Consider the following 25,606-nt stretch of genomic DNA (forward strand, 5'->3'; position numbering starts at 1 on the left):
CTGTCCAAAAGTAAATATGATCATTATACACAGCTCGACGTGATAACTGCTGAATAAATGCCTATTACATAAAATTTCAGTCACGTTTGTTGTTAGCTGCCATTCAGGTAGCACCTAACTCATGGGGACCCTGGTCCTGCACCATCTCCATGATCAGCTGGGGATCAGACCATTGTGAAGCACAGAGTTTTCAGTGATTTTTGAAAATAGATTGCCAGGTCTTTCTCCCTTAGTCTGGAAGCTCCACTGAAACCTACTCAGCAACACAGGGTTGCTGACAGATGGGTGATGGCTACACAGGAGCTACACTGGCTGGGAATCAAACCTGGGTCTCCTGCACGGAAGACAGGAATTCTACCACTGAGCCTCACTGCCCCCATGTCATATTTAGTCCCACTTTTAACAAGAGTGAATGAGTTAAAATTGTTTGCCTGTTCTTCCTGGTCTCACAATTCAGAGTAGACGCAAACGGACTATCTTGTCCAAGTCTCTGAACCCCCAACTTCTACATCCAGCCACATCTGCATGTGTGATGAACACTGACCTACAGGACTGACAGTGTGCTTAACTTACAGGAAAATAAAAGTGAACAGACCTGACGATAATTAGAAGTACATTATTCAAAGATGAATTAAAACCCGTAACAGAATCCACAGAATTCCAGGCTCCATCAGGTTCTCTTTTCAGTATTAGAACAACCACGTATCCTCTCTCCAATTAATTTTAATGGCAAACCACCATTTCCTAAAATGACTTAAAAAAGGTTTAATCAAGCAGGAAAGTGAATCTAAGGGAGATGACTGATTCTGTTATAAACTGTGCTTCAAATCACACGGCATGATAACAATGAAATAAACGAAAGAATTTAGATTTCAAAGTACCAATGAAATAATTACCTTTCTTCAATACTAAGAAAATAATTATGTCGAGGTAAGATGGGATAGTGGGGAATGCAGTCTGCTCACCAGCACTGAGAAAAATTCAGTAATATCGTGAAATAGTAACTTCTAGATTTCTCGTGTACTATGTGTGCCAGGATATCACTGACCTGACACAGTCTGCAAGTCTGAAGTTTTCAACCTGCTTCCCCCAGGGCAGTAGGGTCAATGTTCACTGCCCGGGATTCTTGGCACTCCAACAGGTAACCCCATCGCACTCTCCCCCTACTCAAGTAACTTCACAATGCAAAGAAGCAAGAAAGACACTGTTACAGGAATAAACCTAAAACCTGTCCTAAATCTGCAGAAAAAGCAAAACTCGAACAAAGGGAAGTACCATTATAACAAATTATTGGCAAGACCCCTCCCAAACGACTATGCATTTCTGTTATAACTGAGAACTGCCAAAGGCACCCACCCCCCAAAAAGGTTGCTGTGGTATGAGTACCACTGTTACTTTCATATTTAAATATTCTTGAAAGGCAGTCACATTTTAAGCTGCTACAGCCTGAAATTAGCTGTTGCTTCTTTCAGGGATACGCTGACAGTTGGCAGTGAAAAAAAGGAGGTACAGCACACCAGCAAATAGGCAAAGTTCACAGAAGAGGAGGCGAGATGTGAATAGAGGGTGCCAGGGCACAAGACAGTTCACCCTGTGACCTGGCTGGGCCTCAAAGAGAGGGCACATCGCTTCTCAAAACCGAACCCAGAACCACGCCCTGGGAATTATGTCGGCTGGAAATCTTGCCCTGAGACATATATTCCATTGCTGTTGGGTCAGTTCCAACTCATAGTGACCTTATAGGACAGAGTAGAACTGCCCCATAGGGTTTCCAAGGATCAGCTGGTGGATTTGAACTGCTGACCTTCTGGGGGACATACATAGCTTATGTATTTATTTCCTTACTAGTTACTGTTAGTCCAATTCTCTTGTGGGACATAAACGTATGTGAAGGAAGAAAATGAAGTGCTGGCTGCCATAGACCAGTCTGCTACCAGATAGAAGATAAAGCATATAGAGCTGTAAATATTCAAAATGAGCCCCATTTCAAGGTTCAGGTGCTTTAAAGAAGGCTCTATTGTGTTACTTTGACAGTGCACTATCAGTAAGGACTTAGGTTACTCCAATGAGGTACTCCACCAAAATGACAGCATAATATGTATGTATTTTATTTTAATTACTCCTATTTGAAGGTCCTTATTTTTGGAGAACAGCAAGGCATTTCATTATCCACTCTTTCCATTCCTTAAAGGCTTCCACACGTTTTGGTAAATTCACATTTCCCTCACGACTATGTTTTGGTGTTACTCCAGGTTTGTTGGAAGGTTCATCATCAATCCACCTCAACAATGCCTGGAAAAACCAAAAACAGCCATGTTTTAACAGACCACAACAAAACAGTCTCAGGCAAGAAAAAATACTAGCTTCCAAATGAGTCAATTATGATCCATTACTCTATGAGGATATTGTATTTGACGGAGATGGTTATGAATATGAGACAATACTTACGATGATAAACAGCATGAACAAGCGTATGTCAAAAAACACACAAACCATGATTACAAATTGTGGTCAAAAGGGTGCACAGGAGAAGAAAAGAAAGACACCAATTCTCACACTGGTTTTTCAGGTGGTAAGATGATGACATTCTTTTCTCAACGAGCCAAACATTCCACAAGGCAGTTACACTGCACTTGCAATGTGACACGAACGTGTACATACGGCAGTGCACACACACTTGTGGGCAGACATATGTCTGTGAAGACGTGTGGTAGCCACGTGTATGTGCACTCATCTGAATGAGCAGTTATAAGCATGGGTAAGTCCTGTGGATGTCTACTGACTGATCTGGGGGCACAAGGGGGCACGCACACACTGAGGTTAGGTACTTTCCTTCTTCCTTCTTCAAGAAAATCATCCTTTCCTCCGAATGAACATCATTACCCTCTGTGCTGGATTTGAAAGATAAATCACCTCCACACACTCATATAGTTTAAAAAAGAATTTTGCCACACATATCAGTGTTTATTCTGTTCCTCAGAAGTAAAGCTCTCTTGCCTGAAACGGATGGGAAATCAAGAAATCTCTTCCAGCATTTCTCATTGAACTACATGAGTGAAGTACAGGTTCAAGTTTGTAAAAAGGGTATTTCTTTGCATTTTTTTTTTTAAACCACAGTTTCCTGCTTATCTTTGCACTAATTTCTTCTGATAAATGACAGCCCTAGAGAAGGACTTAATAGAAAATGGCAGTTTGCTCCTTAGACAACCACTTCCCTTCCCCCGCCCCTCCTGCCCTGCCCATTTACTTTGTATCTTTCTACTATGTTGAAGCCAATGGCACACTGCAACTTGCGTAAACAGATGGGACAAAGGTTTGGAGGGCGCCGGTCGGCTTCTTCCAAGTGGTTGGAGCCTTGCATCAGGCATGAGAGCCACTGGCAGTGTCGCATTCCAAAGATGTGTCCAATCTCATGGGTCAAAGTCTGCAAGACATTCATGTTGAGGCCTTATACGTCACCATCATCAGCAAAGAGTTACACAGCCCCTCAGTTTCTTGCTTTTCCAAGAAACCAATTTACAGGAATCAGCTCCCTCAGCATCATCACCGAAGCTTCCATCTGCCTCCATCATTTCCCTAAATGTCTTACTGCCTTCCTTACCCACTGCCGCCGAATCAGTTCTGACTCATAACAACCCTACAGGACAGGGAAGAGCTGCCCCGTAAGATTTCCAAACTCCCTATCTTTATGGAAGCAGACTGCCACATCTCTCTCCTGAGGAGCGAACCGCCAACCTTTCGGTTAGCAGCAGAGTGCTTTAACCACTGTGCCATCACTTCCTCCCTTACCAAAAACCAAACTATTGCCGTCAAGTCAATTCCAACTCAGAGCGACCCTACAGGACAGAGTAAAACTGCCCCATAGGGTTTCCAAGAAGTGGCTGGTGGTTTCAAAATGCCAACCTTTGGGTTAGCAGCCAAATTCTTTTACCACTGTGCTACCAGAGCACCTTACTACACTTAATTCTTTAATTCCTTTCCCTCAGGGCTTTGATTGGGTTCATTCCAATTTGAACCCCTGCTGACACTTTGCATTTCCACCCCAGATACACTGAATCAGAATCTACATTTTAACAAGAACTTCAGGTAATTCTTACGTGTAATAAATTCCCGAGAACCATTGCTCTGCTAGTGGGTCTCAGAATTGGTCCCTAACCAGCAGTATTAACACTGCCTGGGAACTTGTTAGAAATGCAAATTCTCAGCAGGTGTTCAAACCAGAATGAACCGGTTCAAAGCCCTGCTTTCCCTTGACCTGGGTTCCTCAGCCTCAGCACCCTGACACACTGGGTGGCATAAATCTTTGTTGTAGCAGGCAGTCTTCTGCACCGTAGAATGTTTTAATGGCATCCCTGGCCTCCACTCACTGGACGCCCTAGCTGGTTGTGACAACTAAAAATGTCTCCAGACATTGCCAGATGTTCCTGGGAGCAGGTGGAGGCAAAAGGGCCCCTGGCAGCAAACTACAGCTTTAGACCAGTGGGGTACTTGTTAGAATCTGGAGTCTAGGACCCCTCCCCCAGACATGCTGACTCAGGAAGTCCAGGGAGAGGGCTCAATCTGTATTTTTAACAAGCACTCAGGCGATGCTGATGCAGGGGGACCACGGGAACATACTTTGAAAACATTGTTCTGAGACCAGTCAGTCTCAAACCCCAACAAATAATCCTGGTGAAAGCAGAGATTCTCTGGCTAAAGGAGAAGCCTATGGCTATGGAGATGAGGAAAAATGTGGAAACAGGCTTTCTAAAGAGCAGGTGTGGGGAGACAGAGCTGCAGTCTGAGATTTCAACCTGAAGGTAGACTGGAGCCCAAGAAGGAAGGTCCATTCTCCCTAAGCGGCCTGACATGTCCTCCAAAGGCCTGGGGATGATGATCGTGGCAGACTCCTGGATCATCCAGGGAGCTCCCTAAGCTGATGCAAGAGGACAATGCACGCCCAAAACTCCCTACCATCCCCACTAACAAGTTTCTACCCTAGAATTAACTGACAGTGGTTGCCTTACAAAGGGACTACAGAAATTAAAGGAAGTAGCTATCATCCTAAAGTGTTGGATCCCAAACCTTCATGGTCAGTAGCAGGCAGACTGCTAAGAAACCCAAGATAATAAAAAGTGACGACTTGAGTTTTCTGGGAGAACAAGGGAAAGCAGCAGTTGGTGGCCATGTGGGGAGCAAAAAACCCTGCGGATCCAACTTTCTCCAGTCCATACTGACCAACTTCAGTGGGCCCTTCAACGGTAGCCAGCCTGAACTCCTCACCCTAGTATACATGTCAAGCAGTATCTGATCTTTGTACCTCGTGTCAGCTATCTCTCTGCTGAGAAGAGCATTTTCTTTGCTCTACTTCTTGTCCACTGAGTTGGTTTCTATCTACTCAACTTTCAAGACTCAACTCAAAGCAACACTACCTCTATGAAAGCCTTTCCTGGCCTTCCAATTAACAGGATCCCTACCTTGGGGCCGACTATTCTGTGTATACATCACACTGCATTTTTGCCATCCTATATAGGGTCACTATGAGTCGGAATCAGCTCGACAGCACCGGGTTTGTTTTTTTTTTTTTTTTAATTGTACTTAACTATCTATATATCTGTCTTCCCTACCAGACCATGTACTTTGAGGGCAAGGCGAGGGCTGTATCTGACCTGTTTTTGTATCCCCAGCACTTAGCACAATGCCTGGTAAAAACAACAACAACAAAATAACAGGTGCTCAGTAAACGCATTTATAATTAGTCCCAGAGAATCTGCATTCGTTCTTTGAGCACTTAGGTGACTGCTGTCTCCTTCAAGCAAGCACCTTAAGATGGAAATAACATCTCTTATTTCATTTGTACCCCCCACAGAGCCTGATACAGTTTGATTTATCCAGAACAGTGGACAGCAAACTGTAGCCTTCAGGCCAACCCAGCCCACCACCTATTTTGTATGGCTCATGAGCTGAGAATGATTTTTACATTTTTAAATGTTTGGGAAAAAAAATCAGAAGAATTAATATTTTATGACAAGTGAAAATCATGTAAAATCCAAACTTCAGTGTCTACAAATAAAGTTTTATTAACACACAGCCACCTGCATTCACTTACACGTTCTCTGGCTACTTTCTCGCTGTAACAGCAGAGCTAAGCAGCTGCACAGAGACCTATGCCCCACAATGCCTAAAGTATTTACGACCTGGCCCTTTATAGGAAAAGTTTGCCAACCCCTAATTTAGAAGATACAATCGAAAGGAACTATTAAAACAAAAGAATAACGTGTTAAAAGCAAGAAAGATTAAATTTTTTTTTCTATACAAATTATGCTCAGGCTCAACAGACTGTGAGGATGGTGAAGAAGAGGGCAGTGTTTCATTCTGTTGTACACTGGGTGGCTATGAGTCGGCACCTACTCAGTAGCACCTAACAACAACAATACTAATTATACAACGATGAGTTAACACAGCCCAGGCAGAAAAATCGTAACAGGCTTCTATCATTTTGATTAAAGTTTTTCTAAAGAAATAAAAATCACTCAGTGTCCTAAAATTTTAACTTCTCTCAGACATATTTCAGTTGGAAGACATTGAGTTTAAAACCAGCATCATGAGTTTTCACTGTCATAAAAGACAATTCAACTAACAATATTTCAAATTATATTAAGAACTGAAATTAGACATGACAATTATCTCAAGACTGAAAAGAAAACAAAATTCAGCCTTACTTATTCAATGGCACTGACCTCCCTATGTTTACGATCATTTCCATGACTACTTCTGGGCACCTTATCACCAAGAACCACCCATCACATCCATCATGGAATGTAAAGAGTAGGCTACCTGTTCTTTAAACTTAAATTCTGGAGTTAAAATAACAGTGAGGCTGTAGGTACAGCAGAGGCCACGTATAACTAACAGGACAAAAAAACTGGCATGGATATTATAAATTTCAATATTAAGGTACTCATTTGAATTCCTTTTTTATTATTTCAGTTCAGCGATATCCATCAAAGGTATGCAAATAATAAAACTCATTCATAATATTATCTTAAACCTACTGCTGTCGAGTTGATTCTGACTCATAGCGACTCCATGGAGTTTCCAAGGCTGTGCATCTTTATGAAAAAGACTGCTACATCTTTCTCCTGTGGAGCCACTAGTGGTTTCAAACTCCTGACCTTGTGGTTAGTAGTCTACTGCATTAACCACTGTGCCACCAACCAAAAAAAAGACAAAACCTGTTGCCACTGAGTCGATTCCAACTCATAGCGACCCTACAGGACAGAGTAGAACTGCCCCATAGAGTTTCCAAGGAGCGCCTGGTGGATTCAAATTGCTGACTTTTTGGTTAGCAGCCATAGCTCTTAACCACTACCCCACCAGGGTTTCCACTGTGCCACCAGGGCTCCAATATTATCTTAACGACTGTTTATTCACAATGTAGGGAGTTAAGGTCTCTTAAAAAAAAAAAAAAAAAGTCCCTGTAGGATTTCTGAAACAACGCACCTTACATGATCGAAGCAGAAAAACACTAGTGATTTCAGGAATATAATAGTTATCAAAAACTGAATATTCACTTGAAGATGATTTCTCCAGCTTCTTCACTTTGCCTTCATAGCGTGAGCTGTAAAAATCACTGCCATACCTGGCAAAGCTGAATATCCCCACACCTACAAAAACAGGAAAAGCAACAGCAGAATGAGGGCAAGATGTCTGAAGGAAAAGACAAGAAGCCTGCTACAGCTTCTGGCGAGAGAGGACACAGCCGTGCTACCATGTTCACAGTCTAGTATGCTTCAGGTCTACAACATAAAGGAGGACTTCTGCCCCACAGTGCCACGCAAAGCTTCTCCTTTTTCTGCTATCCAATTTGCCCTGGCCTGTAACACTCAATGGATTTGAGATCAAATTCTTCAGAAATTACAAGTTCCAGAGAGTTCCTACCCCCACCCCCCAAAAAATCTTTTTCTCGAATAGTCCAAATCAAGTGCTCCAAAGGAGCAATGGAAAATAATCGTGGTTCTACCCCTGAAGAACACAATAAACAGATCCCGGTTTCATGTGCATCAGAGTGAGGGTTCCTGCCCTTGCCTCATGCAGTCTCCGTGAGGAATACTGCCCTCCCCACTGTCCCTGATGTCTTGGTGATGATGTTTTGGGCCATGGAACCCTGTCCCCTTCTCAGCTATAACTGACTAGACTGGCACAGGCATTTGATCCCAAAGTAATCAATCTAAATGTTGACCAAGAGCTATAAATTTATGTAGCTGATGAAAAAAGATGAGCTGAGCCAATCAGGGTTTCGGGGAAATTTGCACAAAGAAACAGAAAAACAAATTACTAGGTAAGGTGGGATGGGCAAGAAGATAAAACTAGGAGGGCCAAATTCCTATGAAATTATGGGTACTTAGTAAAGAGAGGAAAGCATTGCAAAGGGAACAAAGAAATAGAGACACCACAAGACAGAGAAACCACAAGACCCCTAAGAGGGATGGAGAGAGCAGCCAGCCCTCAAACTGCTTTGACTTCTAACAGCTTTTCATTTCTAGGTTCACTTTACGGGTATCTTTACAATAACCCCCCTTTTCTTTTGATTAACAGAATTATAATAGCTAGCCTTTATTAAGCTCTTACCAAGTACCCAAGACCATGTATGCTGCCTTCCATGCCTTATCTTCATCATCGCAGCAACCCTATGAGACTGGCGCTACCTCATTTGGAGAATGAAGAAACTGAGGCTGAGAAACTTGCCTAGGGTCTTGCACAGTGTACCTGGTGGAGCCCAGGGTCACACAGGGTGAAAATGGGCAAGTCCAGGAAATCTAACTTATGTACAGTATTGCCACAACCAGAGAGTCTTACAACTAAGTCCGGTCCAAGGGGAAAGTGAAGGCGGAGAGAGAGAAAGAAGGCTCTTTTTCATGTAACATAATCCATATACTCAGTTACATGGTACGGCTTCAGGCCCTAAATAAAAGCACAGCATAATCACTTACAAATGGAGATTATACTGACTCTAACTAAAAGCAATTTGGAGATTCCCTCAAAATGCTGTTGTTCTATTATTTTTGTAAATGGGTTAATTCTTCACATAAAGGATCACTATATTAAGAAAACATATTAAATGAGTACTCTAGGAATGTCACCTTCGATGTTAACGCACCATTCAAATTAATGTATCAGCACATAAAGCTTTACCAACTTTAAGACCTATGGTTCTCAACCTTTACTGAGCAAGATTATCTACAGAACAGGTGATTCTCGCTTAAAATGCATCCAACTGGGTCCTATCCTCACAATTTCTGGTTCCTTCTGAGGGAGGACCCCGTAATTATGAGCAAATGAAAGTATCCGGGTACCACCTTCAGAGTTTTTGATGAAGATAGTTCTGAAGTAGCCCCAGTAATCCCTCCCCCTCTTTTTTAGCGTTTTCTTCCAAATTTTTAAAAAATCTTTTATTTATTGTGTCCTAAGTGAAAGTTTACAAATCAAGTCAGTCTCTCATACAAAAAGTTATACACGCCTTGCTATGTACTCCTAGCTGCTCTCCCCCTCATGAGACAGCATATTCCTCCTTTTTATCCTCTATTCCCTGTGTCCATTCAACCAGCTCCTGTCCCCCTCCTTCCTTCTCATCTCACCTCCAGGCAGGAGTTGCCCACATAGTCTCATGTCTCTACTTGAGCCAAGAGGCTCACTCCTCACCATTATCATTATCTATCTTATAGTCCAGTCCAATCCCTGTCCGAAGAGTTGACTTCGGGAATGGTTCCAATCTTGGGCTAACAAAGGGTCTGGGGGCCATGACCTCCTGGGTCCCTCTAGTCTCAGTCAGACCATTAAGCCTGGTCTTTTTACGAGAGTTTGAGGTCTGCATCCCACCACTCTCCTGCTCCATCAGGGCAGTGATTGGTGGTAGCCAGGTACCATCTAGTTCTTCCAGTCTCAGGCTGATGTAGTCTCTAGTTTATGTGGCCCTTTCTGTCTCTTGGGCTCATCTTTACCATGACTTTGGTGTTCTTCATTCTCCTTTGCTCCAGGTGGGTTGAGAAGTAATCTCCATTTTAAAAAAATTTCTCAAAGTAATTCTGATGCTAGAACTCTTCACACTACATGCTGAGAAACTACAGGGGAACAGTGTTTTTCATAAGGCACGTGGTGACTAAACCATCCTGCACTATCCCCGTGACATTTTGCAGATCTGATCATTGTGACCCATAGGACTTTCATTGGCTGATTTTCACAAGTAAACTGCCAGGCCATTCTCCCTAGTCTGTCTTAGTCTGGAAGCTCCACTGAAGCCTGTTCAGCATCATAGCAACAAGCAAGCCTCCACTGACAGACAGGTGGGTAGCTTCGCATGAGGTGCATCGGCCTAGGAATCAAACCTGGATCCTCTGGATGGAATGTGAGAATTCTACCGCTGAACCACCACTGCCCTCTAGTGATTAACTAAACCAAAAACAACCAAACCCAGTGCTGTGGAGTCGATTTCGACTCACGGTGACCCTATAGGGTAGAGTAGAACTGCCCCAAAGAGTTTCCAAGGAGCACCTGGAGGATTCGAACTGCCGACCTTTTGGTTAGCAGCCATAGCACTTAACCAGTATGTCACTAACTAGGGGGTCATAAAATCAGAACATTAAAAAAAATTAAAATTAACTAGACAGTATCAGAGTTAATTGCACATAAATCCAAAACCAAACCTGCTGCCATCAAGTCGATTCTAACTCCTAGCGATCCATCAGGACAGAGCAGAACTGCCCCATGGAATTTCCAAGAAGCACCTGGTGGATTTGAACTGCTGACCTCTTGGTTAGCAGTCACAGCTCTTAACCACTATGTCACCGTCACCAGGGTTTCCATAATTGTGCACAGAACATGTAAACGTTGCTTTGTTAGTCTTGTTTCAGATCTACGTATCCTCTATGGAGTATGTATCTATAAATATATCTTAATAATATTCTTTATCTTTACAATCTTATCTAAATGTTCTTATACACATACACCCTATTTTATTTTTGAACTGCTGGTTGTGGAAGAAAACTTTCTCTTTTCTGCTAATTAAAAAAAAAGGGGGGGGGGAGGTCATTTTAACTAACCCAGGAATTGCTAGCAGCTATCTTGCAACCTTGAGGGAGATAACTTGCAAAGAATACCGCCAACGCTGAGGAAACAGAGCTCAAAAATGGAGAGAGAAATACTGCTTTTTGCCACATAATCTGAGCTACTGGAGAAGCCCTGGTGGCGCACTGGGTAAACGCTCAGCGGCTAACCGAAAGATTGGCAGTTCAAACCCACTAGCCGCTCTGTGGGAAAAAGATGTGGCAGTCCGCTTCTATAAAGATTACAGCCTTGGAAACCCTATGGGGCAGTTCTACTCTGTTCTACAGGGTCACTGTGATTGGGAATCGACTCCAGGGCAATGGGCTTGGCTTTCGATTTTTACTGATATTCTCAAAGCCTGCTGAGTGATGCTGAATTAACCCAACAGCTAACTCCACTGGGTTAAATAGCACTTTAAGAAAAGACTAGGAAACCCATTTGTGTGTACATGTAAAGGAGCAAACACACTGCTGTATTTCACTCTATCTGTACATATAAATACTGCTTAATCAAGGAGCAGTGGCTACAGAACATTCCATTGCACAAAGAATTAGAAACACAAACAGCACCTCCTTCTCTCCATTAAGTCACAGTCCACGTCAGTGAACAAGCCTCAAGCTCAGGACAGAGATGCCTGGCAAAGTGTGAGAGCACCCAGCTTACGTGAGCTGCTTTTGTGCTCCAGTTTTACAAAGGCCTAAAAAAAAAAAAAATTTTTTTTTTTTTAGGCCTGCAAACCTCTTCCCCTCTCCCCAACCCCCTTTTAAGCACAACTCTATTTGTTGCTGGTATCTAGCAACCAGAATAAACACCCTGTAATTGACTTCCTGTGTTACATTTAGGTTCTATCAACCATCTCTGCATACATGGAGAACATAATCTGATGCACAACTCACTCCACAGTACACCGGGTTGCTTTATAACTCAACCTGTTTACAGTATTACTTTTATTTAGTCTTGCTGTCAGTTGCTATTTCAAAGTAATTAAAGTGTTTTTTGCGGGGGGCGGTAAGGAAGGTGTGTACAAATGAATTCACGGTAAGTTTGTGCAAGCTAACTTGACCCAACAAGAAGGCTCCTCAGCCCTCCCTTGGGAAGTGCCGACTGATACTGGAAACTTCGGGAACGACGGCACTCTGGCAGTCAAAAAACTAAATCTATCCATGTGCCACAAGTGACCTCCTCTGGCCTTGCCTGGACAGATTTCACAGTGCTACCTTTCACAGGAACATTTTCTTCTTCTAATAATCCTACAAAAAGAAACTCATTTTCTTTAGGAATTAAATATTCCTCAATTTTAAAATGCCAACCTACGTAAACGAGGAGCAAACAAGGTCACATACGGTAAGATGCTGTCTTACTGCGTGGCAGAGCAATCCCGCTGTCCGACGACAGCCTTCTTCATGGCAGGCAATATTTAAGGCTTATTTTAAAGGGAAGGGATGAAAGTAGAAACAGTTCCAGGGAACGTTTCCTGATCTACTCCAGTGCCTAACATAATTTTTTAAATATCTGGATAAGTGAACAAATTGTCCTAAAATTACTTTTAATGTTTCCATCTCTAACAGGTTAATAACAACAGGGGAGTGCGTCTGATAAAAAGCCAGAACTCAGAACACACCACACAACTCAGGAAGACAGCAGTGAGCCAAATCTCAGAGACGGTGTGTTGACAGGGTCTACACGGACCACACATAAACGGAGAACTAAAGATGAAGGCACTGGTGGAACAAGAGACTCTGCAACTTCCCTGGCCCCCTGCCTTCCTGTTCTGGTTCAAACCCCTGCTGAAAATTTGCATTTTTACCCCAGATATACTGAATCAGAATCCACATTTTAACAAGATCCCCAGGTGATTCTTATATGTAATAAATTTTGAGAACCACTGCTCTACTAGAGGATCCCTGGTAGCACCATGGTTAAGAGCTCAGGCTGCTAACCAAAAGGTCGCCAGCTTTAATCCACCAGTTGCTCCATGGAAACCCTATGGGGCAGTTCTACTCTGTCCTCTAGGATGGTTGTGAGTCAGTAACAGGTTTGGTTTTTGGTTTGGGTCTACTAGTGGATCTCAGAATTGTATTAGCACTGCCTGGGGGAACTTGCTAGAAATGCAAATTCTCTCTGCAGGGGTTCAAACTGGTAAAAAAGAGTATCTGTCATGGAAATCCCTTACTCCAACCCAAACCTTGAGGCTAATGTAACATCCAGACACATCATAAACTCTCAGTACAGTTCCTGCTACTTACTAACCCCAGGAGGCTAAGGTTGTGTGCCAGCTGTGTCCATCCCAACCCATAGCAGCCTTATATGATAGAGAAGAACCGCCCTACAGGGTTTACTAGGCTATAATCTTCACAAAAGCAGATCGCCAGGTCTTTACGACCTTTCTGTTAGTAGCCGAGAGTTTAATCATTGCACCACCAGGGCTTCTTAGAAGGCTAATGGGAAACTCTTTGTTTGTTGGTCTTTTCCCCTCTGAGCCTGTCCTAGATCCCGGAGAATGAGGGTAGAGAAAGAAGAATAAAAATGGAAAGGTGGGGATAAGGAGAGAAGTGGAGAAGAGGCAAAAAGAAGGAAAAAAAGATAAATATGATTTGCTTATAGATCCTTTCCAACTCCCAATATTACCACACAGGGTTCCTAACCAACCAGAGTTTATTGTATCTCTAGATCAAAGAGTGAAGCTTACTTTTTTAGGTTAAAAAATACATGTCATAAGCCACAGGATGAGAAGGACTTTAAAATCAGTCAATGGCTACTCCATCAATGCAAAATGACTACAAAGTCAAGAGTTAAAAAAAAAAAGTAGGGAGATTCTCACTTACGTTAATGATGGATCAAATACCTCTAATTTAATTCACTTTCCTCCTACATCACTTAAATTCAACATTTGTTGTGCTGAATGCCTACATGTGCCCCAGGCCTAGCGTTAGGCACTTCTATGCAATTTATCTCAAAATGACTCTTCGAAATAGGTATTACCGTCTTCGAGATCATGTAGGTAGTGAATGGCCGACCTGGGGAGGAGCCTAGATCATCAGAATCTATCAACAGTGCACTACCCACTATAGCCAAACTGAAAATACTATACATACTATAAACTTTGTTTTTAAATATGGTTCTTTCTTTCCCTAAATTTTAATTATTTTGTTGTTGAGAATATACACAGCAAAAAAAAAAAAAAAAATCACCCATTGCTGTCAACTCGATTCTAATAGCAACCCTATGGGATGGCACAGACCTGCCCCACAGGGTTCCCAAGGAGCAGCTGGTAGATTCAAACTGCCAACCTTCTGGTTAGCAGCCTAAGCTCTTAACCACTATGTCACCAGGGCGCCACCAATTCAACAGTTTCCACATTTACAATTTAGTGACACTGATTACGTTCTTTGAGTGTGCAACCATTCTTTTCTGAATTGCTCCTCCCTCATTAACATAAACTCACAGCCCCCTAAGGTTCCTATCTAATCTTTCCAGTTGCTGTTGTCAACTTAATCCCACAAAGACAGTTCTGAAAAGAGCACAATGATCAAGGCAGACCTTTTTTTCTAGTTAACCTATTGTTCGGTTTTAAGAGGACTTCAGGTGGTATTTTTGGTTTAAAGTTTAAAGATTATCTCACAGCAACAGTTTCAGGGGTTCATCTACCCTCCATGGCTCCAGCAAGTCTAGAGCTCATGAGAATTTGAAATTCTGTGCTGCATTTTCCCTCTTTTGATCAGGATTCTTCTATGGAATCTTTGATCACCAAAATGTTCATTAATGGTAGCCAGGCACCATCCAGTTCTTCTGGTCTCATGGCAAAGGAGGCATCTGTTCATGGAGGCAATTAGCCACACATTCCATATTCTCCTTCTACTGCCGACTCTCCTTCTTCCTCTGTTGTTCTAGGTGAATAAGAGACCAATTGTTGTGCCTCGGATCCCAGGTACTACGCAACGATAAAGGAGGTAAAACAAAAGCACTAAACATGTCATTAGGCCAATTAACTGGGATGTTCCATGAAACCATGACCCATGAGGTGTTTGGTTGTACATAAGGAGCCTCAGCAGCTTTTTTTTTTTTTTTTGTCATTGTTGTAAATGTATCATACAACTTTTGACAATTCAGCTTTTCACAGGTGTACAACTTATTGACAGCAATTACAATAATTGGCTGTGCAACCTTACCCTTAATTGATGTAATCTTTCCATCACCATTAATCCCCCTTTGAACCACTGGTAACCACCAATAAACTTTGGTCTCTATACATTTGTCTGTTTTTGTCTTTTGATATAAGTGAGGTATCACAATATTTGTCCTTTTTTGGCTGGATTATTTCATTCAGCATAATGTGACTTCAACCTCCATCCATACTGTGGCATGTATCAAGACTTCATTTTTCCTACTGGCTGAGCAGTATTCCATTCTACGTGTGTTCCACTTTTGTTTATCCATTCATCTGCTGATGGGCATTTAGGTTGTTTCCACCTTTTGGTTACTGTGAATAGTGTTGCAATGAACACTGGTGTACAAGTCTTAGTGTCTGAGTCTCTGCTTTCGAGTCTTTTGGGTATATAGCTGGGAGTAATCACTGGGTCATACGGAAGCTCTATTTACAGTTTTTTGAGAAACAACCACACAGTTTTCCACAACAGCTTTCCATTTTGCATTCCCACCACCAATGAATAAGGGTTCCAATTTCCCCACATCCTTGCCAATATTTGTCATTTTCTGTTTTTTTTTTTTTTTTTTTATCTATCTTAGCCATCCTAGTGGGAGTGAAATGGTATCTCATTGTGGTTTTGATTTGCATCTCTCTGATGGCTAATGGCGCTGGGCATCTTTTCAGGTATTTGGTGGCCATCTGAATGTCCTCTTTGGTGAAATGTCTACTGAAGTCCTTTGCCCATTTTACGACAGGGTTATTCGTCTTTTTGTTAACTTGTCAAAGTCTTATATATATTTTGGTTATTGGACTGTCTGATACACAATATGTTTCCGAAGATATTCTCCCAGACAGTAGCTCGTCTTTTCACTTTTTTGGTAAAGTCTTTTGATGAACAAAAGTTTTCAATTTTTATGAAGTTCCATTTATTTATTTTGTCTTTTGCTGTTTGTGCCTCTGTTATTATATTAGATGATTCATTGTTAAAAGCTAGGCCTGACAGTGTTGCCCTTGCTTGTTCTTCTAAAAAGTCTAAGGTTTTAGTTTACACATTTTGGTCCTTAATCCATTTTTGTTTTTGTGGAGGGTGTAAGACATGGATCCTGTTTCATTTTTCTGCATATGGAAATCCAATTTTTGCAGCACCATTTATTGAAGAGACTCTTCTTTCCCCACCGAATGGACTTTCCCCACTGAATGGATTTGTCAAAAATCAGTTGGACACAGATGTGTGGGCTTGTTTCTGTTCTCTCAGTTTTATTCCATTGGTCTGTGTGTCTACTGTTATACGAGTGCCAGGCTGTTTTGATTACTGTAGCTGTACAGTATGTTTTAAAGTCAGAAACGTGGGTTCTCCAACTTTGTTCTTCTTTTTCAACACTGTTTTAGCTATTTGGGGCCTCTTGACATTCCATATAATGTTGAGGACTGGTTTTTCTATTTTTGTAAAGAAAGCTACTGGAATTTTGATCGGGATTGTGTTGATCTATAGATTGCTTTGGATAACGTCATAGCCTGAACTATATCCCCCAAAAATGTGTGTTAATTTGGCTAGGCCATGATTCCCAGTATTGTATAACTGTCCACCATTTTGTCATTTGATGTGATTTTCCTATGTGTTAAAAATCCTACTTCTATGATGTTAACGAGGCAAAATTAGAGGCAGTTATGTTAATGAGGCAGGACCCAATCTATAAGATTAGTCAATCTCTTTGGATATATAAAAGAGAAAAGAAAGCGAAGAAACAGAGGGACCTCATACTACCAAGAAATTAGTGCCAGGAGCAGAGCCTGTCCTTTGGACCCAGGGTTCCCAAGCTGAGAACCTCCTAGGCCAGAGGAAACTGATGACAATGACCTTTCTCCAGAGTCAAGAGAGAGAAAAGTTTTCCCTTGGAGCTGGCACCCTGAATTTGGATTTCTAACCTACTGGACTGTGAGAGAATAAACTTGTTTGTTAAAGCTGTCCACTTGTGATATTTGTGTTATAGCAGCACTAGATAACTAAGACGAGTAGTGTTGACATTTTAACAGTATTAGTCTTCCAGTCCATGAACATGGAACATCTTTCCATTTACTTAAGTCTTTTTTAATCTCCTTCAGCAATGTTTTATAGTTTTCATCAAGTAAGTCCTTCACTTCCCTGGTTAAATTTATTCTTAGGTATTTTACTCTCATAGATGTTATTGCAAATGGAGTTGTTTCCCTAATTTCCCTTTCAGATTTCTCACTGCTAGTGTATAGAAACCCAACTGATTTGTTTGTTGACCTTGTACCCTGCAACTTTGCTAAATTCCTCTATTAGCTATAAAAGTTTTCTTGTGGACTCTTTGGGATTTTCTAAATATAGGATCATATCATCCACAAATAAAGATAATTTTACTTCTTCTCTTCCAATCTGGATACCTTTTCTTTTTCTTGTCTTATTGCTCTGGCTAGGACTTCTAATCCAATATTAAATAGAAGTAGTAAGGGTGTGCACCCTTGTCTTGTTCCCGTTCAAGAGGAAAGCTCTCAGTCTTTCTCCATTAAGTATAATGTTCACTGCTGGCTTTTTCTATATACCTTGAATCATATTGAGAAATTTTCCTTCTATTCCAATCTTTTTCAGGCTTTTCATCAAGAAAGGGTGTTGGATTTTATCAAATGCTTTTTCTGCATCCATAGAAATGATAATGTGGTTCTTTTCCTTTGTTCTATTGATATGGTGTATTATGTTGATTGATTTTCTTAATGTTGAACCATTCCTGCATTCCTGTAATAAATCCCACTTGGGCATGGTGTGTAACTTTTGTAATATGCTGTTGGATTCTGTTTGCTAGTATTTTGTTGAGGAATTTTGCATCTATATTCATAAGAGATATTGGCCTGTTTTTTTTTTCTTTTCTTTTCTCCTAGTGTCTTTGCCTGGTTTGGGATCAGGGTTATGTTTGCTTCACAGAATGAATTAGGAAGTATTCCTTCCTTCTCTATTTTTTGGAAGAGTTTAAAAAGTATTGTTGTCTATTCTTCTCTAAATGTTTGGTAGAACTCCCCAGTGATGCCATCTGGTCAGCGCTTTTTTCTGTTGGGAGGTTTTGATCACTGATTTGATCTCTTCACTTGTTATGGGTCTGTTGAAACTTTCTATTTCCTCTTGAGTCAGTTTGAGTAGGTTGTGTGCTTCTAAAGAACTGCTTCTAAGAATCTGTCCATTTCACCTAGGTTATCCAGCTTCTTACCATAAGCTGTTCATAATACTCTGTCACAATTCTGTTCATTTCTATCCAGTCAGTTGTAACACCCCCTCTTTCATTTTTAAGTTTGGTTATTTCCATCTTTTCTTTGTCAGTCTAGTTAAAGGTCTACCAATTTTACTGAATGCTATACAGTTTTAAATATCGAAATTATAGTTGTTGGAATTCTGTCCCTCTTTTAACATTTTCAAATATTCTTAAGTTGAGAACATTTCTACCAACAATCTCAAAAAAGAGATACCGTCGCACCAACAATAACCAAAAAAACGAGCGTATGGTCACATGTGTATTTGTATAGGCATGTATGTTTACAAGCAGATATGGATGTGTGCATATGGATGCAGAGACAGAAGTATCTATAGGTTGATTTTCTGGGTTTGAAGGCTTAGGACCTTAGTCTCATGGGACAACTCAGTTAATTGGCACAATATAATTCACAAAGTTCATGTTCAGCATCCTGGTGAGGTGAGTAGTGCCTGGGGTTTTAAAAGATTCCAAGTAGCCACCTAAGATACAACTACTGGTCTCTCTGTACTCATCCGGGCCAAAACAGAAAGAAGGAAACCAAAGTCTCAGAGGTGAAATTAGTCTACACGGCTCAGGGCCTACACAAGCCACAGCCTCATCTACCTTGAGACCAGAAGAACTAGATGGTGCCCAGCTACCACTACTGATCATTATGATCAGGGCCACAACAGATGGACCCTGACAGAATGGGAGAAAAATGCAAAATAGAACTCAAATTTTTAAAAAGTTCAGACTTACTGGACCAGTTAAAACTAGATGACTCCCTGAGACTATCACTCTGAGATACTCTTTAAACCCTGAACTGAAACTATTCCCTAAGGTCACATTTTAACAAAATAATAGATTGGCACACAAAATAAAGGATATTACCCGTGAATGTGGTGCTCCACTAAAAAACCATCTATATGCTACTTTGGTGAGTAGTGTCTGGGGTCTTAAAAGCTTGTGAGCGTCCATCTAACATACTCTACTGGTCTTACCCTTCTGGAGCAAGGGATAATCAAGAAAACTGAAGACATAAGAGAAAGGTTAGTCCAAAGGACTAATGGACCACAACTACCACATCCTCCACCAGACTGAGTCCAGTACAACTACATGGTGCCCGGGTGCCACCACTGGCCACTCTGACAGGAATCACAATAAAGAGTCCCAAAAAGAGCTGAAGAAAAACGTAGAATAAAATTCTAACTCGTGAAAAAAGACCAGGCTTACTGGCCTGACAGAGACTGGAGAAACCCCAAGAGTATGGCCCCTGGACACCCTTTTAGCTCAGTAACGAAGTCACTCCTGAGGTTCACCCTTCAGCCAAAGATTAGACAGGCCCATAAAACAAAATGAGACTAAAGGAGTACATCAGCCCAGGGGCAGGGACTAGAAGGCAGGAGGAGACAGGAAAGCTGGTAATAGGGATCCCAAGGTCAAGAAGGGAGAGTGTTGACATGTTGTAGGGTTAACTAATGTCATAAAACACTTTATGTACTAACTGTCTAATGAGAAACTAGTTTGTTCTATAAACCTTCATCTAAAGTACAATTAAAAAAAAAAAGAAATAGCAGTTGTATTAAAAAGAAAAAAAAAGTCAGAATTTCAAACACGTACATGCACACACACACACACAAAAAATCCTTGCCCTGCCCTAGTTGGCTAGGTAAACTTTAACAAATAACTTCACTCTTAAAGCCTCAGTTTTTTTATCTGTAAAATGGGCAAAACCATTCTGACCTCACTCTGGCCCTGCTGTAAGGTCCAAAGGAAACACTGCACATAAAAGTGGCTAGCATAGCACCAGGCAGCTAGCAAGCATAATTAAACATTTTCTAAAACCAATATGAATGGGAATGGCTAGCCACAAATAAAGTCTAATTAGAAAATAATTACATAAGCCAAACCTTTGAATGGTTAATGGTGAAAATAAAAATCTTCTCTCCCTCTCTATTCCATTTTCCATTTAATATTGGACATAATATCACAACTAAGGGCCAGGACTTCGTGAAAGTTACTGTCTTCTATGGTACTAAGCTGGATTTGTAAAAAAAAAATAAACTAGTGCATTGAAAAAAAAAAGAGAATAAACGGTATTTTTCATGACAAATTTTCAAATGCAAAATTATTAATCACCAAATAACTGCCAAAGAAAATATAAAATTCAAGCAATATTCATATAATAAGGGGGAAAGAAACCTACCTACTTTGGCCTGAGCTGACTACTAACTAAAGAATATACACCCTGATATGTATTATGGAGTTTAATAAAAAATATTTTGAGTTCCTCTAAGCAAGGATCTCTGGTAGTGCAATGGATGAGCACCCAGCTGTTGTTTGAGCCCATAAGTAGCTCCGCAGGAGAAAAGACCTGGCAACCTGCTTCTGTAAAGATTATACCCTGTGGGGCAGTTCCACTCTGTCATACAGGGTCACTATGAGTCGGAAGAGACTCAACAGTACACAACACCAAGGATGTTGTGGTAAATAGATAAAAATAAGCTTCTGTTTTTTCATTACACATCCTTAAAAAAAAAGAAAAAAAAAGCCCATCTATGAGACCAAAAGGTCAACAATTACTCAAAAGTAAAGATGAGAAGATAAGGGGGCAGGGAAACTAGAGCACTAGAAATGGGACAACCAGAATGCAATTAAAGAGGATGTTGACACATACTGAAAATTTTAACTAATGGCACTGAACAATCTGTATAGAAATTATCAAATTTGCTGTGTAAACTTTCATCAAAAACAGAATAAACATTATTAAAAAAATATACCATCTGTCAAAGAGGCTTGTCCAAAGACAAAATTCCAGGAGTCTCTTGGGTAAAGATCAATCATTGTTATCCCCACAACACAGAAGGCATTTTCTGGTTTCTTCCTTTTTAAGAATGTTAGGATGTCCCCTGTTTAAAAAGGAATGTATGTGTGTATATTATATTTATATATATATACATTTATATATGTAACACATATATACCTTCTCTACTCAACTCAAATTGTGAAACTGTTTAACTCACCTGCATGAATTTGCAGGTTTTGTGTGTGAGCATTGACCCTGAAGGAACATCTCGTTGCAGAAACAGGAATGGGTTCCAGGAGTTTTACTGTCAAGCCATAGAAAAATGCTTCACAGTAGCCCTTAAGCCATTTAATATATTCTTCACTGATAATTCTGGTGTTTCCCAGAGATCCTGTAATACCAAAGAAAATTTTAAAATAGACTTTAAGATGGATTAAAATATTCAGTCTTTGCACCCAAGTCTATAAATTAGAAATAAAACCAACTCTAATTTTTCAACACACCCTTATCATATCATCAAGGAATGGCCTCATTCACTGATGTGAGTATGAATTAAAGAACAACAGAATACCCTCTTTAAAGTCAGTTCAGCTACAAAACCTCTATCATTGCAATGAATGTTACAAATGATCATGTGGTGTAGTTATATAAGACCACAAAAATTGTCCACTCGAATCAGACTAATATCCCAAACTCTCCCCAACAACAGCACCACTGCAAAACCAAACCAAAATCAGTATATTACAAATATGTACCAATAGACTGTATGTATATACTGCTTTTCTCTGGAGACGGTGTCTTTCTTTTAGGGTCATTGAAAAACTGTTCAAAGTCTTGAGGGGCCTCAGGATGGGAGGTAATCCAATCTGACTCCGAATGCAAGGTAATAGGTTCAAAGAGAGCACTGTTTGGCTGAAAGGCTTCGTTCATCAAGCGCCGTTCCCCAGCATCTAAGCTCTCATACTGAGACACAAGCGCTGGAGTCTTTGAGATGAGAGCTGTTTTCAGTGTCTGTTCAGAGTGCCGTATGGTTTGCATCTATCAAAAAGACACAAATAGTCAAATATAAAATGAATATCCATACCCATACCTGCTCTCCATCAAATCAAAAAACCAAACCCGTTGCTGTTGAGTCAACTGCAACCCATAGCAACCCCACGTGTTTCAGAGCAGAACTGCTCTAGAGGGCTCTCTTGGCTGCAATCTTTATGAAAACAGACTGCTAGGCCTTTCTTCCACAGTGCTGTTGGGTGGGTTCAAACTGCCAACCTTTAGATTAGTAGTTGAGCACAGATAACTTTAATCTGCCTGTCTTCCATATATATCTCTACTTTTTCCCTGGAACAGAAAGTAAATCACTAATTGCTGATGCTCTTTGGTTTCCCTATTTCCAATCAATTTCTTGGGGAGGGTGTCTAAGACGCTGAAAAGAAAATCATGACGCTCATTCCTCCATCTCACATGGAACTTGCTCCCACTATAAAAACTAGTGATGACTGTAACAGCATGACCTGATATCCAATTTCCCTCTGTCATGTGGGTAATAAAAACAATATTATGAACTGACTCATGAGGGCCACATGAAAAACACTCATTCCTTTCAACGTGACTCAATGATGCTCACTAACAGAGAACTAAGTTCTGACACTTCTATACTTTAACTGAAAGCTTGAGAAGATATATCCCAGCCACTGAAGTTTATTGCCTCAAAAATATGTCAACTGGGGAAGGAATCAGATGACAAAAAGCCAGACTCACAATGACAAGCCTCTTCCATTCATGCCATGTTCCTATGCAGAACTTTCATCCTTCCCTTTGAATAGGTCAAAGAGCTGTTCCACCGCGAGGCTTTCTGAGCTAGAAAAGGAAAAAACTGCACATCTGTCTGCATCGTATCATATTCTCTAATGATCTAGATTTTCCGGTTAATGATAGGCAACTGATGGGAAAACTTAAGCTAATGGCTGTTCTGACTGAACAGCTGAACCCTAGAGTTCAAGAACGTATCAGGGATTACGGGTCAGTGATCTCTGCAGTCAAAGCTCTACCTTACCACACAGATGGTGAAATATGACCTCTCCTACAGGACAAACTATAAAGAAAGCTATCTCCTCCTGTATCCTACCTACCTTTAAAAAACGAGGCTCCCACTGAAGTTTTTACCTTGCAAGGACTGGCATGTCTGGGCCTGACCGTGGAAGTGCTGTTCAGGGTGGCTTCACCCTAATATAAACAAGGCAGCGTGTACGGTCAGGCGGCCTTCTCTGGCTTCCCAGGCCTGACCTGGGTAAAAAAAGATGGGCGGGGCGGGGGTAGACAGGGTCCCTTCGGTAGGCCAGAGGAGAAGGATGCTTCAGCGCTAAGACCAGAACACGGGGGGGGGGGGGGGTACCAGGAGGCCTTGGTCACGCTAGCTGGTTGCCCATAGCAACTCGCACTTTGGGCTCAGAGCCGCAGAAGGGACCCTGCCTTAGGCTGGGGGTGGAGCGGGGGCTCCCCCCAGACTCGTGCCTCGCCTTTTCTCCCCAAGGAGCCGAACGGAGCGTCCTGAAAGGCCAGGATTCGCTCCCCGAGATTCCCCTGTGTCCCTGCCGCGGCCTCCCCTCGTACAACGGACATCGACCGTCCCCTCCTCTACTACCGGCTGCCCAGCCCAGAAGAAGCCGCCGGGCTCTGACCGTGACACACCGTGGCCCTCAGCCCACAGGCCCCGACGCAGCCCGCCCGCTTCCGCGGCGGCCCCTACGCGCGTGCGCGCCACACCCGCCGCGCCCGTCGCACCTCCCGCCACGCCACGCCCCATCGCGCCTCGCGCCACGCCACGACCCGTCGTGCAGCGTCCGCACCCCGCCCCGCGCCCCGCCCCGCCAACCAATGCCCCGCCTCACTCCCCGCCCCGTCGTCCAATGCCCCGCCTCACGCCCCGCCCCGCCGCCCAATGCCCCGCCTCACGCCCCGCCCCGTTGCGCAACGCTACGCCTCATGGCGCGAGACGGCCTGGTGGGCGCGGAACCCGAGGCCCCGCTGCAGCTGCGGGCTCGGTCGCCTTGAGGATCGCGAGGGGGCGACGAGGCGCCGAAATCCGCCCCAGCCGACGCCTCTTTCCTCTCGCCCTAGCGAGGCGCCGCGGCCTGGATTCAAGGGCCCCCCTCGGGCTGGGCGGGTTTCGGGGAAGCTGGGGCGAGGCGGCCGGCGGCGGGGGCGGCCTGGTGCGGCCTGGTGCGGCCGCAGCTCCCCGCCCGGCCCGGCCCGGCCGAAGCAGCGTCGCTGGGTTTGCATGTTTGTGAACGTGCGCAGTGGGCCGTGGGCTTGAGAAGCGCGCTCGGTTTGACTAACCCGCCGGCTCCAAAAAAAAGCCGGCCTTCGCCGCAGGGTGACTCACCGCCTGGGCGCACTCCCCGGGTGGCGTCAGCCGCGGGACTTTCCCTTCTTTATTTGGTTAGAGCGGGTGTCAGCTGCCCGGGCGCCGGGGAAACCAAGACGCAGGTGGAGCACGCGGCGTCCGGGGCGATGAGGCTGATGCTACAGGGTTTCTCAGTTCCACCCTGACGTGCGTCTCCCAGATGCTCAAAGTCCAGAGAGAGACTGGGAAGCAGAAAAGGCACTGAGTGGCTTCTTAAACTCCCCGGGCCTCGCTGTTCTCATCTGGAAATGACACAGTAGTTGGGTTTGGTTCCCTAAGGCCTCCTTCCACGCAGGCATCCCTGATGCACCCCTCGTGCATCCCAGCACCCATCAGACAGTAGGACAGGGTCAACGTACAGCCGGTTACTGCCACTGAGTTCTTCAATTACAAATCGCTACCAGATCAGCATCCCCTCTCCCTGTGAGGTTAGGTGTGGCCCTCCGGTCCTGCAAAGAACCCCGCTTACCCCCCCCCCCACGTCCATCCCCTCACCCCTATCCAACTTAGGTCATTCTTCCCCAGATTTGTCCCAGGCTCTTTACCTCTTTTCTTCTAGCAACTTCCCACAAAAGAAGGCTGCGGAAGCCCTATTCGATGATAAACTTTTTTCCTCAAACTACCACTTTTTTCCACTGGTTTAGTTTTCAAGTCCTCACCTTAAGTGACCAGTTTTTCTCCTTGGACACCACATCTTCCCTCCCAGCCTTCCCGATGTGTGCTCCAGAATTCTCTGAAGTCTTCATTTTTTCATTTCCAAGCCATTGTCCTGTCACTACAAGGCAACCTGTGTTGAAGTCCAGTCCGTTCATTTTACCATACTCTGCTTTTTCCTCATCCTAACTCCTTCCCAATGCCCAGCACAGGCATCCCTGGCACAGATTTCCCGATGACTTCTGCACTTATTGTTGTCTTCACCCTGACCC

The 25,606-nt window shown here is 42.8% G+C and overlaps 1 protein-coding gene across 9 annotated transcripts; it reads right to left on the reverse strand.

Annotated features, from left to right (window-relative positions):
- Positions 1-25,104, reverse strand: AMZ2 (archaelysin family metallopeptidase 2). Of its 9 annotated transcripts, none has more exons than XM_064270847.1 (8): positions 24,660-25,102; positions 23,036-23,134; positions 22,033-22,315; positions 21,495-21,668; positions 21,252-21,380; positions 7,483-7,646; positions 3,248-3,424; positions 1,320-2,292 (listed from the first exon to the last, which is right to left on the reverse strand). In XM_064270847.1, the coding sequence occupies exons 3-8, from the start codon at positions 22,313-22,315 to the stop codon at positions 2,137-2,139; spliced, it is 1,083 nt and encodes a 360-aa protein (XP_064126917.1). In that variant the 5' UTR covers positions 23,036-23,134; positions 24,660-25,102; the 3' UTR covers positions 1,320-2,136. The 9 variants fall into 9 exon arrangements, with proteins under 9 accessions (XP_064126922.1, XP_064126921.1, XP_064126917.1 ...); XM_010597000.3 differs by lacking the exon at positions 24,660-25,102 and adding an exon at positions 23,441-24,015; XM_003417292.4 differs by lacking the exon at positions 24,660-25,102 and adding an exon at positions 23,407-24,015.
- Positions 25,105-25,606: the final 502 nt, after the last annotated feature.

Source organism: Loxodonta africana, chromosome 18, assembly GCF_030014295.1.
Source record: "Loxodonta africana isolate mLoxAfr1 chromosome 18, mLoxAfr1.hap2, whole genome shotgun sequence".
Lineage (NCBI taxonomy): Eukaryota > Metazoa > Chordata > Mammalia > Proboscidea > Elephantidae > Loxodonta > Loxodonta africana.